The 14,429-nt window shown below is 36.0% G+C and overlaps 1 protein-coding gene across 1 annotated transcript in view; it reads left to right on the forward strand.

Moving 5' to 3' along the window:
- The first annotated feature begins 2,560 nt into the window (after positions 1 to 2,560).
- Positions 2,561 to 14,429, forward strand: part of LOC115999183 (pentatricopeptide repeat-containing protein MRL1, chloroplastic) — a 16,434-nt gene continuing 4,565 nt past the window's right edge. Inside the window, exons 1-14 of the mRNA XM_031238980.1 lie at positions 2,561 to 2,925; positions 3,325 to 4,021; positions 4,211 to 4,442; positions 5,012 to 5,075; positions 5,152 to 5,296; positions 5,386 to 5,501; positions 5,723 to 5,851; positions 6,010 to 6,183; positions 6,300 to 6,464; positions 7,118 to 7,258; positions 7,535 to 7,634; positions 7,818 to 7,926; positions 8,008 to 8,099; positions 14,011 to 14,101. Of these exons, the coding sequence (XP_031094840.1) occupies positions 2,611 to 2,925; positions 3,325 to 4,021; positions 4,211 to 4,442; positions 5,012 to 5,075; positions 5,152 to 5,296; positions 5,386 to 5,501; positions 5,723 to 5,851; positions 6,010 to 6,183; positions 6,300 to 6,464; positions 7,118 to 7,258; positions 7,535 to 7,634; positions 7,818 to 7,926; positions 8,008 to 8,099; positions 14,011 to 14,101 (2,570 nt within the window). The 5' untranslated portion in view covers positions 2,561 to 2,610. The remainder of the gene's footprint in view (positions 2,926 to 3,324; positions 4,022 to 4,210; positions 4,443 to 5,011; positions 5,076 to 5,151; positions 5,297 to 5,385; positions 5,502 to 5,722; positions 5,852 to 6,009; positions 6,184 to 6,299; positions 6,465 to 7,117; positions 7,259 to 7,534; positions 7,635 to 7,817; positions 7,927 to 8,007; positions 8,100 to 14,010; positions 14,102 to 14,429) is intronic.

The raw sequence follows: 14,429 nt of genomic DNA on the forward strand, positions 1-14,429 counted from the left end.
GGACAGTATATTTGAAAAATCCGTGATGGATTTGAAAGTTCTTAATATAAGAGAAAGCGAAAATCGCAATATGAAGGTCTAAATATGACCTGAATCAGTTGATGACTGACTGAGAAATTTTCTTCCTGAAGAAGAAATATGCTTATATTATGTGTCATTATGTACTCTTTAAAGAGTTGCGAATGGAGTTATTATCCTCGTGAAGAAGGAATAATATGTGCCATTGTGTGTCCAATAAAGAGTTACTAATGAACATTTCAGTCAATATTGATGCAGTATCAACATTAATGAAATATATAAAGAGCTTAATGATGTTAGCTCATGTATAAAAACGGGGATTTTGAAATGAAAAGCTTGTATGTGAAAGCTTAATATTATCTCGACTTAAAAGATCGAGTATTTCCTTGAAAAGAAATTTATACACCAGTTAACCCATAAATGATTCTGGTTGGCTACTTAGACAAGCCAATATATAATGAGCTACTCGGATACTGGCTATTATTATATTCCCGTGATGCCAAGTCCCAAAAATTGATTGTACTATAATTTACACCATTGTTCTATAAGAGGACAATGAGGATTGTGGGTATATTATGAAAATTAAATAGACATGATGATGTCAGTATTATACCCACGTGAGCTCTAAAAAGAGTCACACAATTATTATGAAATATATTCACCCCATTGATAGTTGAACATGATTGTTCACAAAATTCCTCTACATTTTGAAGTTTAAAATAAGGGATTTGAATAATGTTATCTTCAGGGGGAGCATAATGAATCACGAATATTATGCTCTGAAATTTATGTTGGGGATATGGTTGTACTCTTTTTCCCTTAGCTAAGTTTTTTCCCACTGGGTTTTCTTAGCGTAAGGTTTTTTAATGAGGCAACCAGTGTAATACATAATTAAACATACCATGTACTCTTTTTCCCTCGGCTAGGTTTTTCCCACTGTGTTTTTCTAGCGAGGTTTTTAATGAGGCATGAGTATGATAAGATGATGGCCAATGGAGAACGTTATTAATCCGTATGGCATCATCTCAAAAATCTCCAGAAACGAGGAGGAGCACATAAACATGATCTTCAATAATGTCTTTATCAGGGGGAGCACATATTGTACTCTTTTTCCCTTACCCAAAGTTTTTATTCCCACCGGGTTTTTCTTTGGTAAGGTTTTTAACGAGGCAATATAGTGTTCAACATTTGGACATCCAAGGGGGAGTGTTATGAAACAAACAGAAAATGGTGGATATCCAAATGCAGCTAGAGGTCTGATCCATCATCAGATAACAACAAGGGAACACTGGAATCATGGAGTTTGCTTGTAGCCTTTTGACCAACCAATTAGGCTAGAACAATTATATCAATTTACTGTATATATATATTTGTTTACTCATTCCATGCCAGTATAAACAATCAGCTCTCCCCCTTGTAAAGATCACTCCAGAAAACATCAATAATATTGCAGTGTGCTTTCTCCTTCCCCATTTCAGTGTTCTTCATTCTTCGTAAAATCACAATTATTGTTAATATTTTATAACAACTCTTAATTTTTATTCCATATTTAAGTGATGTGTCTAATTAATTTACTCAACGAAAGTCTATATATTATTTCCTCAAACGAAAGCGTGAGATAACGGTTATCGGCAACAAATAAAATTCTTGGATTACAACTGTAAATTTGATATTTTCATGATTAATCATTTTCTTTGAAGAATTTAAATATCATTTTTCATCTTAATTATATTACACTTTCATTCAACGAATGGACTACTATATAACAACTCAATCGTTATACCCTGCACCACGTACGTAAACGACATCATTTCGATGTTAGTGGACGTGGCCGCGAATGACCCCAAGGAATTCATTATCTATAATACACATAATCATTATCTAGAATACACAGAACGTTTGTCTATAATACACAGGATGTTTGCCCAGAATACACAGAATATTGACACAAAATACACAGATGTTAGTGGATGCGGACGCGAATAACTCCAGTTAATTCATTATCTATAATACACATAATCAATATCTAGAATACACAGAACGTTTGCTTATAATACACAAAATGTTTACCCAGAATATTGACACAAAATACACAGAACTCATCCTCCTAACATTCGAATGCACAAACACGTCACAACATGTGTTACTAACATGAATACACAAAACAGTTGCCTAGAATACACAGAACGGTTGCCTAGAATACACAGAATGATTGTTTGGAATACACAAAATATTAACATAAATACAGAGATCGGCCGAAACGGGAAACATGATTTCAAAAGAAAAACGGATGATTAATTTACAATGCTCAAAACGACGTAGTTTACGTACGTGGTGCACATTGCTATGTGCAACGTGGTGCGGAGTATAATTTGCCATAACAACTGAAACTCAGTAATTTTATGATTTTAACTTTTTTTTTTTTTGACTGAAGTGTCAGCTAACGTACAACCACATGAGTTCACGCCACGTAAGCAGCATTGTTCCTACATCCCGCCAAGTCCCAAGGCCTATCCTCTTTCGTTCGCTATATCTATCTATCTATCTTTTTCCATTCACTCCCACTCCCTCACCTTCCAATTCTCTATCTCCATGGCCACTACCTTCTCTTCCAAACCTCAAACACTCTCTCTCGTCTCTTTTGCTCCACTCGCCTCCCATTTCTCTTCTCGCCGCTGCACCAACTTCCTCCTCGGTTCCACCCGCAGCTTCAGGCCGCCCGGACTTCGTTCGCGACGCCGATGTCGGAAACTTTCTGGATTTCAGTTCCGCTCTCACTCTTCCGCCTTCCACCCCGTAGCCTATCTGGACTCGCAGGTGGCCGTCGTCGTCGCTGCAGTCGTCACAATCTCTGCTCTTACAATTGTATATTTACGCGTTTCTAGAAAGAGCCCCAATACCGAGCAGGTAAATGAATACTTGGAATTAGATTGGGAAGGCTAGTCCATGGATTTTAAGTCATTGTTAATTCAAATGCGCTGAATCTCTTTTGACAAATTCAAGCATAAACAGTAAGCGAATTGAAACCGTATACAGGTTTCTTTCAAATTGGATTGGTTGAAATTTGTACTCCGGTCGTTGTTATACCCATACTTATCAAAATATCATGGAGTATATAACGACTGTTGAAAAATCTCTGGGACTCAATATTTAGAAAGTGTTGAAATGATAGGTAAACTGGTCATTAGAAAGAATTTGCTGCCTGTCCAATGTACATAGTAGACCCTACTCTGCACAAAAAATCTCCTTTCAATCTTCTATGCGTTTTTGGTAGATACATCACTAACGTTTTTCCTTATTTGATAGGCACCTGGTGGGCTAGCAGTAGCATTTCTTCAACAAATAAGAAATAAGGTGAGGTTAATTGTGGATGAATTTTTTCGTCCTACAGACACATGGGAGGAGAAAGCTGATGGTAATTTGGAAAGGGAAATGGCAGAAATCAGCCATGAACACGAAACTATCGTGGAAGTGATGCAATTCAGTCAAAATGGTTCAGTGGGAAGCCTAGTTAATGAAGTTGAATCTCCCCATCTCACTACATCGACTTCTAATGTGACTGATTCTTTAGTCTCAGGAGAATCTGAAGATGCTGTCTCAATAGATGCATTACCCACTACTTTTGTGGCAGAAGCACATAAAGTGCACCTGATAGAATATTTACAAGAAAGTAAGATCACTACCAACTTGCCCAAGGTTGTAGTCAGTTCAGATTCTAGTGCTGCAACTGATTTAGTGGAAAAAGTGGATGAGATTGTTAGACCAGAGCATGAACTCGTTGCTGACAACAAAATTAGTACTCATAACATTTTCTTCAGAGGACCTGCACGGGAAGAACTTTACACATTCTATGAGGCTGAGGCATCTGCTGGAAATTTGGAAAGTCTAGGAAATTCATTTTCTAGTGCATCCTCTGAAAGGAGAACTTACCTTTCACCCTTTTCAAAAGGCTTGGCAGTTAGTGCAGCAAAAAGTTCCTCGCCATATTTTCTTTACCCTGCAGGTTATGCCATTGAAAAATCTGCTGTTTCCTCATTTCATTATACGTAATGCTTGCCGCTTCCCCTTTGAGTACCGTAATCTCCATTTTCAATTTGCTCCTTCCACAATGTTTCTCTAGATCTTGCATGTTTGATGATTATCCTTTGTGATGATATGCTAATATGCTTATTGAATCCTTGACTTTCTTCAGAGAACTCTAATGTCAAAAGGTCCCCTGGAAATTACAAAGGTGGTGCATCTGAGGAAAAGGAAAAATTGGTAAAAAGGAAGGAAATTTCCAATAAGAAGGAAATATGCATTCTACAACCAAATAGTACCAACAAATTCTTTCAGTCCCCTGATCTAAAGGGGAAGAATGAATATAGCAGACATCATATATCGGAGCAAATCAGTGCTTATCATAAATTCTTGAGGAATGGAAGGTAAGTAACTGTTTGCATACCACTTTTCGAAACATCACATTCTAGTGACCTGAAAAACACTTACATGGAGAAAAAAGTTTCATGCAAGTTGCTGGCTGTGAATAAAGGTTGAAATACCTTTTCTTTATATTTCCAATGCAGTTTTCAGTTTTTATTTTATTTACTTTAGTTTTGGAAAATGAGGATTGGGGAACTTCTTTAGGGGAGTGTTGTGGAAGTAATCAATTTTTCACATTCTCTAGGTTGTTGTAAACATCATAGAATCAGCTACCATTAATCAAGAGAACCTTACAAGCTAAGGGTAGAGTTATTAACATGTAGTGCTGTCTGGATTGTATATGCAATTACTATAGATTTTGCATTGAATAGAGAAATATGGGCTTTTACAATGTAGTGTAACTTGTAATATTCAACAAGAAACACAAAGGGGTTATAAGGCTACAATATGGCACATGTCTGAAAATGAAACAGTAGAAATCTGGCTCTGGAAATCATCTATTTGTTCTCCTTTCAATTGGGGGTATGTGTCTGTGTAATTTGAACTTAATCACTCAATTTCATTGTCCTAGATTGACAGACTGCATGCAAATCCTTGAAGATATGGATGATGATGGTTTACTAAATATGGACAAAGTAAGGCTATGCTGCAACTTTTGGCAATATTACATTTAACTGGCTTTTTATTAACACTTCATCAATTCTCTTTCAGGTTTATCATGCGGGTTTTTTCCAAGCTTGTAAAAATAAAAAAGCTGTTGAGGAAGCTTTTCGTTTCATGAAACTTATCCATAACCCAACATTAAGCACATTTAATATGCTTTTGTCAGTCTGTGCAAGCTGTCAAGATCTGGAAGGTAGTTCTTATTTTTCTGTTTATTTGGCTGATGTCTAATGGTTAATATTATTTGACTGCATCTTTATGATCTGTGTGTCATTTGCTTAGGAGCTTTTCAGGTTCTTCAATTTGTCCAGGAGGCTGGACTAAATGCTGATTGCAAACTCTACACCACTCTTATAACAACTTGTGCAAAAAGTGGAAAAGTTGACACAATGTTCGAGGTACTTGTACAATTTTATTCCCTACAAATTCTCAGCGGAAGTTCTTATATACTTTACATCTGTGGCTGCAAGTATTATAGACCTAAATAGTAGTATTGGATCATACTTTGTTGAATTTACCACTGAGATTCGTGTTCAAGTGAACTCCATGTGTTGTCAATCTTAATTGTTCTTGTTCTTATGACCATCATGTTTCCATCTGAAATTTTACAAAGTTGTAGGTTTTCCATGAAATGGTTAATGCTGGAGTTGAACCAAATGTCCATACATTTGGTGCACTTATTGATGGTTGTGCTAAAGCGGGGCAAGTTGCCAAGGCTTTTGGTGCTTATGGCATAATGAGATCTAAGGTATGACTTTCCTTGCCCATGTCATATGAATTTTAAGATAAAATCATTTTTGTTATATGCAAATGTTTTGAAAATGTAAGTTCTCTTTTGGAGTTCTCATGTTCCTGTAGTAGGACCTCTTAACAATTCTTATTTCCTTTATGGGTTGTATGCAGTAGAATGTGAAGCCAGATCGTGTTGTGTTTAATGCACTTATCACAGCATGTGGTCAATCTGGAGCAGTGGACCGGGCATTTGATGTCTTAGCAGAAATGAGGGAGGAAACACATCCTATAGACCCTGATCATATCACCATTGGGGCTTTGATGAAGGCATGTGCCAATGCTGGTCAGGTGCGCTTTATTGATCTTTTTGGAACCTAATATTTATATCAGAAGTGGTGTTTACTATTAGTACTTCTTTCTGTCACACAATGCTTGTATTCTACTTAACTTAATTGCCTGTTCAGGTTGATCGGGCACTAGATGTTTACAATATGATTCATGAATATAACATCAAGGGCTGTCCAGAGTTATACACAATTGCTGTAAATAGTTGCAGTCAAAATGGTGATTGGGAGTCTGCGTGCAATGTCTACAGTGATATGACCAAGAAAGGCATTGTTCCAGATGAGGTAATCGTTTAAATGTGCAATGGCAACTTGTAGCTGGATTCTACAGTAATGATTCAAAATATTGTTTGAGAGTTGTGTTTGTTATGATGCCTGCTTTGTCTAACTGGAAGTGGGAAAAACAGTCTTTATTTATCTAGCTTGTAGTAGGAAAAGCATTCGATGATCTGTCTTACCATAAAAAATGAACTGTTTGGTATATTATGGTGGAGTAAAGGTGTTAACAATTTTAGCCCCTACTTAGATCTTTTAGGTAACTAAAATATAGCTAAATACGGTGTTTTTTTTTTTTGAAAATTCCCTATACCATGGACTATGATATGATCAACTTTTGTAAAGAATTCTAAAATGCATCTAGATTTTTTCATCTTCTCAGAGTTCTATTTGTTTCAGGGGTGATTTGCCTAGTTAAAATTTGATAATATAGATAGAATGCTAGTGCTAAGTTTTCATATGATCATATCCTTTTCTTCCAAATATATACTTTAAATGTGGTATGTGTATGTGTACACACGTTTTTCACTCAGTCAAATCTCTCTTAATCAAATCCGTGTTTGTGCAACTTGCTGGCGAAGTGCTGGTTAGATATTATAACAAAGAGATGTAAATGTTCAAAATAACAAAAAAAATGCCTTACTCAAACTTCTTTTGCACAGATGTTCATCAGTGCAATGGTAGATGTTGCAGGGCATGCTGGTAAACTGGATACAGCATTTGAAGTATTAAAAGAAGCCAGGAACAAAGGAATAAACACTGGAACAATTTCATACAGCTCATTGATGGGAGCATGTTGTAATGTATGTACCGTCCTTCTGTCTTATTCTAATGTTTTAAAGCATTGTGTGTTTTTTTTTTTTATCTATTATATTTTCCACTTAATGAAAGAAACCAAAACAAACAAATAAAAATGTTGTTATTTTTTTAAAAAACAATTTCACACCTAGCACAGCTGACAGTGTCATGCTAAAGTTGGTTGTTTTAAGCTATGCTCACAAAGTCTGAATTTTCTCTCATGGCTGGAATAAATGTCACTTTACATCTTATATGACGAGCTATTGTCTTTTCCATGGCAGACGAAAAACTGGCAGATGGCCTTGAAGTTGTATGACGAAATCAAAGAAATGAACTTGAAACGAACAGTTTCAATGATGAATGCCCTGGTAACTGCATTATGTATGTCCGAATCTCTCTGTTTGTCAATTGTTATGGACATAGCTGTGCCCAGAGGATGAAAAATTGCTAGAACTTGTTTAGTGTGAATGTGTGATGTTGAAATCAGAGCACTATGTTATGTCAAAGCACTTTATATTTTATTCTTCTATTTGCCTGGGCTAACTCTAAGGAAATTCTATTTAGGTGATGCGGATCAATTACAGAAAGCTCTGACTGTTTTATTTGAGATGAAGAGAGAGGGGCTACCCCCAAACAGCATTACATACTCCACATTGTTGGTGGCAAGTGAAAAGTAATACTTGGGTTCTTCGAAAATACAGCAGTGTGCATATTCTATTTACTGCTACTAATCCTCTTTTTTTCCTCATGGCAGGACAGATGATCTAGATACTGGCCTCATGCTTCTGTCTCAGGCAAAAAAGAATGGTGTTGCACCTAGCCTTATTATGTGCAGGTGCCTAATTGGTAAGATCTGTGAACTTTTCATTGAACTGATTCTGTTGCTGTATATGGTGATCTTATTCTTTCTTTGACAGTTACAACTTAAATAATTGACTAAGTCTCTTTCTTTCTTTTTATTTAATTTGAATTTGGATCCATCATCCTGTTTCTTGAACAATAGCCTTAGTAAGGGTGATGATTCAATAGCTATTTACTGCAAATTATTGACAGTACTGAAAAACTATTCATGCTTCAGTATGTCCAGTGCTGAGAATAGAACATTTTGTTGATGTATCTTAAGTATTGGGTTGTACATATATTTATAGATAAACCTCCCTAATAGACAATTACAAGTACACAAAATGTGGAACAAACTCCCACTTAACACTCACCCTCAACCTGAAGCTTGTATATTAATCATGCCAAGCTTGTTACAAAGTTCTCTTATCCTAGGACCATGATGAGTCTAGTAAGAATATGTGGCTTGATTTCCGTTTTTCTCATGGGCTAGAGAAAGATTAGGCCTTGTCTCAAATTTTTATTTTTATTTTTAATATTCTAACAAAAGTGACAATCAATTTCTATATATATATATATATAGGGGATGGTTCACCTGCGAAGAGTCTCCCAGGTGAAAGATGGGGTGAGATATGAGCCGTTGATCTAATCTAGATTAGATCTAATCTAGATTAGATCAACGGCTCAAATCAAGAATTTTTTTTTTTCAAAATGCGCTCCATGGGAACTGGATGCATTCTCTTCCTACCATTGTTGAACTGATGCACCTTAAGGTTCAAAATTATGCACCTTTAGTGTTGAATTGGTGCACCTTAAGTGTTAAAATGACGCACCTTAAGTGTAGAACTTATGTACCATAAGTGACGCACCTTAAGTATTAAATGGATGCATCTTAAGTGTAGAATTGACGCACCTTAAGTGTCAAATTGATGCACTTAAAGTGTCAAATTGATGCACTTAAAGTGTCAAATTGATGCACTTTAAGTGTCAAACTAACGCACCTTAAGTGTTGAATTGCCGCACAGTGTTAAAATGATGCACTTTAAGGGTAGAACTTATGCACCTTAAGGTTCAAATTGACGCACCTTAAGCTTTAAACATACGCACCACCTTAAGCCTACAAACTTACGCACTATGTTAAACAATAAACTAACTAGAAAACTCAACTAGTATTCGTATATATGTTCTGTTCATATGTACAGGAAGAGTAGAGCTATTTATACAAGTGTAGAACTAACCCTAGTCACAGATTCCTAACACTAAAACCTAGGTCTAAGAGTAGATCTTACAACTAAGTCTAACACCCAATATCTCTAACACCCCCTTTCAAGTTGGAGCATAGATCTCAATCATGCCCAACTTGTTACATATGTGTCACATGAACCATAAGACTCCACATCTAGAACCATAAGTCTTGAACCACTTGAACCTTTGAACCATGCTGTGCCAAGTCAGTCCACAATGCACCTTGTCGCACCAACAAAGCTTCCACAAAGCTAGAAACGAAGCCAAACACCACAACCACAGCGCACCTGCCTCTCACACCCCACACCCTTATATCGCTGCCTAACACCACAGTGCACCTGCCTCTCACACCACAAACCCTTAGCACCGCTGTCCAGCACCAGTGTCTTCCCGTTTTCTTGTTGCGTGTACACAAACTGGTTCCTCCTGAACCATTCTTCTTTAGCTGCCGGCCTTCCACAATAGCCGCGGCATATGCCAGGTCCACACCACTCCTGGCACCTATTCTGCCCATCACTGCAACACCCCTGTTTACTCACATTGAACAAGGACTGACTCAACTCTCATACCCTGACACTGCTCCAAATATGACACTAACTCCATATTAAATTAACTTAAAACAAGCAACTCCAAAATGATAAACCAAACACAAGCCCTCAAGACTTATTATTGACACGATAAACCAAACAACACCATAAACTAAACTTAAAGACCAAACTAAATTAAAACAAACTCTCAAAATAAAATAAAACCAAAATAAACTCAACCGAACACTAAAAAAATCTATTGCCTAATTATTCCCTTATTAGCTTCATCCTTAACTATCCACGATCCAACGCAAACCTACTGCCTCATGTCCTCTCCTCGCACCACTTCCAAAGCAGTTTCGCACCTGATCCCTTGTCTATATATATGTATGTATGTATGTGTGTTTGTGTGTGTGTGTGTGTGTGTGTACATACATATACATACATATATATATATGTGTGTGTGTGTGTCCATGAAACTTTGGATTTGAGGCAACATGCATGGGTACTTGATTATTAGTTTCATGAGCTTGATCACTTCAACTCCCATTTCTTACAAAATTTGCTAAATCCACATCAGTTCACATGTGACTTGAGACAATGTTTTGTATTCTGGTTCTGCACTTGATTTGTACAGTTTGTATATTTCTCTATATCCAAGTTCATGTATATATACGTGTACACAAAAACCCTAGGGTTAGGGCTAATAACTTCACATTTGTGAATGTTGAAAAGGTTTATTGTACTTTTTATATCTCAAAGTATATACAGAGCACCTATATCCCATTACTACAAGGATTAGGACTAGGATTACTACTAGGGTTAAGACTATTATATCAACACTCCCTCTCAAGTTGGAGTATATAGGTCATATGTACCAAGTTTGTCACAAATATACTCCATCCAAGGATCTCTAAGAGAGACTTGGTCAGAATGTTTGCTTGTTAATCAGTGGAGTTGATGCAGCTCATACTCATAGTAATACATCCAAACATGATTTTCTCCCTGATGAAATGGCAATTGGCTTCTATATGCTTGGTCCTTTTCATGATATATTTGATTTGAGGAAATGTGCAAAAGGAATCAACCTTGTGCAGGTTGTGCTACTTGCCTCAATTCCATGTTTGTACTTTGTATGCTATTTGTCCATGTGCAATATGTTGCACTTTTGTTTAATATATATATATTGAAGAAAATATGAAATTCTTACTTATGATAATATGGTGTGATTACAGCAGTATGTATATACAACCTACCCTAATAAAGGAAAGAATTAATTAGCTTAATTCTTCCCTTAAACAATGGTAACTGAAAATCAGAAGATGATTTTTGGGAGATATTGAAATCACCCTCAATCTCTCAATTATTCCTAAAATAAATTCCCTAACTTTGACAAATTCCCTAACTTTGACTCCCTATCATTCAACACTCCCCCTCAAGCTGGGGGAATATATATCATGTAATCCCAGCTTGCAAATTAGGTCTTCAAAGTTAGGTCTTGGTAGAGCCTTCGTGAGGATGTCTGCAGTTTGTTGCTTGGTAGGAATGTAGTTCAATTTAATAGTCTCACTAGTCACATTCTCTGTGATGAAGTGTCGATCAATTTCAACGTGTTTAGTCCTATCATGATGAACTGGATTCTTTGCAATGCTAATAGCTGCCTGATTGTCACACATCATCAGAATAGGAGATGAACTCACTTGTCCCAATTCACTTAGAACCCTTTTTATCTAAATCCCTTCACAAATTCCTTGTGCTAGAGCTCTATACTCAGCTTCTGCACTGCTTCTAGCTACCACTGATTGCTTCTTACTCCTCCAAGTAACAAGATTACCCCAAACAAAAGAACAATATCCAGAAGTTGACCGTCTATCAATGATGTCTCCTGCCCAATCAGCATCTGAGTACATCTCAATGTCACGATTTTCGGTCTTTTTGAAAAATAAGCCTTTCCCGGGTGTCATCTTCAAGTATCTGAGAATTCTATAGACTGCCTCCACGTGTCTCTCTGTAGGACTGTGCATGAATTGACTCACAGCAAAACCAATATCTGGTCGAGTGTGTGAAAGATAAATCAAGCGTCCAACAAGTCGTTGATATCTCCCCCTATCTACAGGTGCACTTTCGCTCTCAGTGCCAAGTTTATTTTGACTGTCCATAGGAGTATCAACTGGCTTACACCCAAGCATGCCAGTTTCCTTGAGAAGATCTAAAATGTATTTCCTTTGAGAAACAATAATGCCTTGCCTTGATCTAGCCACTTCCATCCCAAGGAAATCTTTTAGATTTCCAAGATCTTTAACCTCAAATTCTTTTGACAAACACTTCTTCAAATTCTGTAATTCTTCCACATCATTCCCAGATAGAATAATATGATCGACATAGACTATCAGTATTGCAATTTTTCCTGTATGAGATTTCTTAACAAACAGAGTATGATCAGACTGACCTTGTTTATAGCCAAGCTTCAAAATCACCTTAGTGAATCTATCAAACCAGCCTCGAGGGGATTGTTTAAAGCCATACAAGGACTTCTTGAGTTTGCAAACTTGATTCTTTGCCATACCTTCTTTGAAACCAGGTGGGATTTCCATGTAGACTTCCTCTTCAAGGTCACCATTTAGAAAAGCATTTTTTATGTCCAACTGTTGCAAGTACCAATCTTGGTTGACAGCTAATGAGAGAAGAATTCTGATAGTGTTAAGCTTTGCAACAGGAGCAAAAGTTTCTTGGTAATCTATCCCATAGGATTGTGTAAATCCTCTAGCCACCAACCGAGCCTTGAATCTCTCAATTGTTCCATTTGCTTTATACTTTATGGTGGAAAATCCACTTGCACCCCACGGGCTTTTTCCCAACTGGCAAATCAGTAATAGTCCATGTTCCTTTGTTAACAATGAAGGCTGTATGTGGATTTGTTTGAGCAACCAGACCAGTCCCAGTAACGCTACTATTGCCATTGAGGTTTGGAGTTTTTGAACTGCCTCCTGCTTCTGTTGTAGTGATGTTGGAAGTTTGTGATGAGGCCATTCCGTATTTTGTCATGGCTTGAGAATTGAGAAAAGAACGCCAAGAAAAATTGGCCTGAATATACTAAGGTTCAAAAACATGGCGCTGATACCATGAAGAAAATATGAAATTCTTACTTATGATAATGGTGTGATTACAGGCTTACAGCAGTATATATATACAACCTACCCTAATAAAGGAAAGAATTAATTAGCTTAATTCTTCCCTTAAACAATGGTAACTGAAAATCAGAATAGGAGATATTGAAATCACCCTCAATCTCTCAATTATTCCTAAAATATTTTCCTAAAATAAATTCCCTAACTTTGACTCCCTATTATTCAACATATATATATATATACTAGTTTTTTTTATGCGCTTTGCGCGAAGACTTGTGCCCAATATTTAAACCCAATTAGTAAATCATTTTGAAATAGTTATAATGTGTTTTTTTTTAGTTGTCGAAGTTTTATAGATATTCGAGTAAAATTTTTGTTGTGTATGTATTTGAAACTAACACAAGAAATTCAAATTCATTGTGATGAATATATTCCACTGTAATTTTAAGGGTACTCAATGTTGTATTAAAACTTTTTTGTCTTTGAAAATGAATAAAATTTATTTAAATGTATTGTTCTTCTAATTATAGATATATCCTTATAAATTCATATTCATATTCATTATGTTGAATATATATATATATATATATATATATATATAATATTTATTTATTTATTATAATTGTATAATTCATATTAATATTATTGAATTGAAGTAAGAATTATAGAAATGATAAATTACTAAATATAACTATGGTAATATTTAATTAAAATCTAAATGAATTCAAACTTACCATTGAAGAATATAAGAAAGGATATTGTGTACGCATGTGCATGGTAATTATAATGTGCAAAGATAACAGAAGTTATAACGGCAGGGATATTTTTGTCCAGAAAATTATGTAGTACAACTTTTGTAGCGTAAGGTACAACACAAATTAACAGAAAAAACGGACATAAACCAGGGGTATAACCTGGATTGAAACTTATTATGTTTTTAGATATATATGTCAAATTTGTTGAAATTTTAATGTATAGACTTGCATTTGAATATTAATTAAGTTGGTATGCTTGAAGCTATGTGCTTAAGGCGGTTTCAGAAGGCTTGTACACTTGGTGAGCCTGTTTTGGCTTACAACTCAGTGCAGCTACAGCTTAACAGCAAATGGTATGCGTTTCTCCTTAATTTTTGATTGTTTCTTTCAGATCCGTAATCAAGGAAGGCTAGAAAGAATGTAATTCAATGTGTAACAGTTTGTTGCTTTGATAATTGATCCTAAATATTGGAACTCAACATTTTTATTGTTTTTAAAATTGGACTCCAAGTATGCTGAAAATGATTTTTTTTTTTTTTTTCAACTTTTTTATAACTTCAGTTAGCATTTCTACATTCCATAGAAATCAAAGAGCAAAAGGAGAAAATATCTTGTTCAATCTCTAGTTTTCTCTTTAGGGCCTATTTGCTGGGAGGGGGAGGGGTGGGGGGGGGGGGGGGG

Source organism: Ipomoea triloba, chromosome 12 (assembly GCF_003576645.1).
Source record: "Ipomoea triloba cultivar NCNSP0323 chromosome 12, ASM357664v1".
Classification (NCBI taxonomy): Eukaryota; Viridiplantae; Streptophyta; class Magnoliopsida; order Solanales; family Convolvulaceae; genus Ipomoea; species Ipomoea triloba.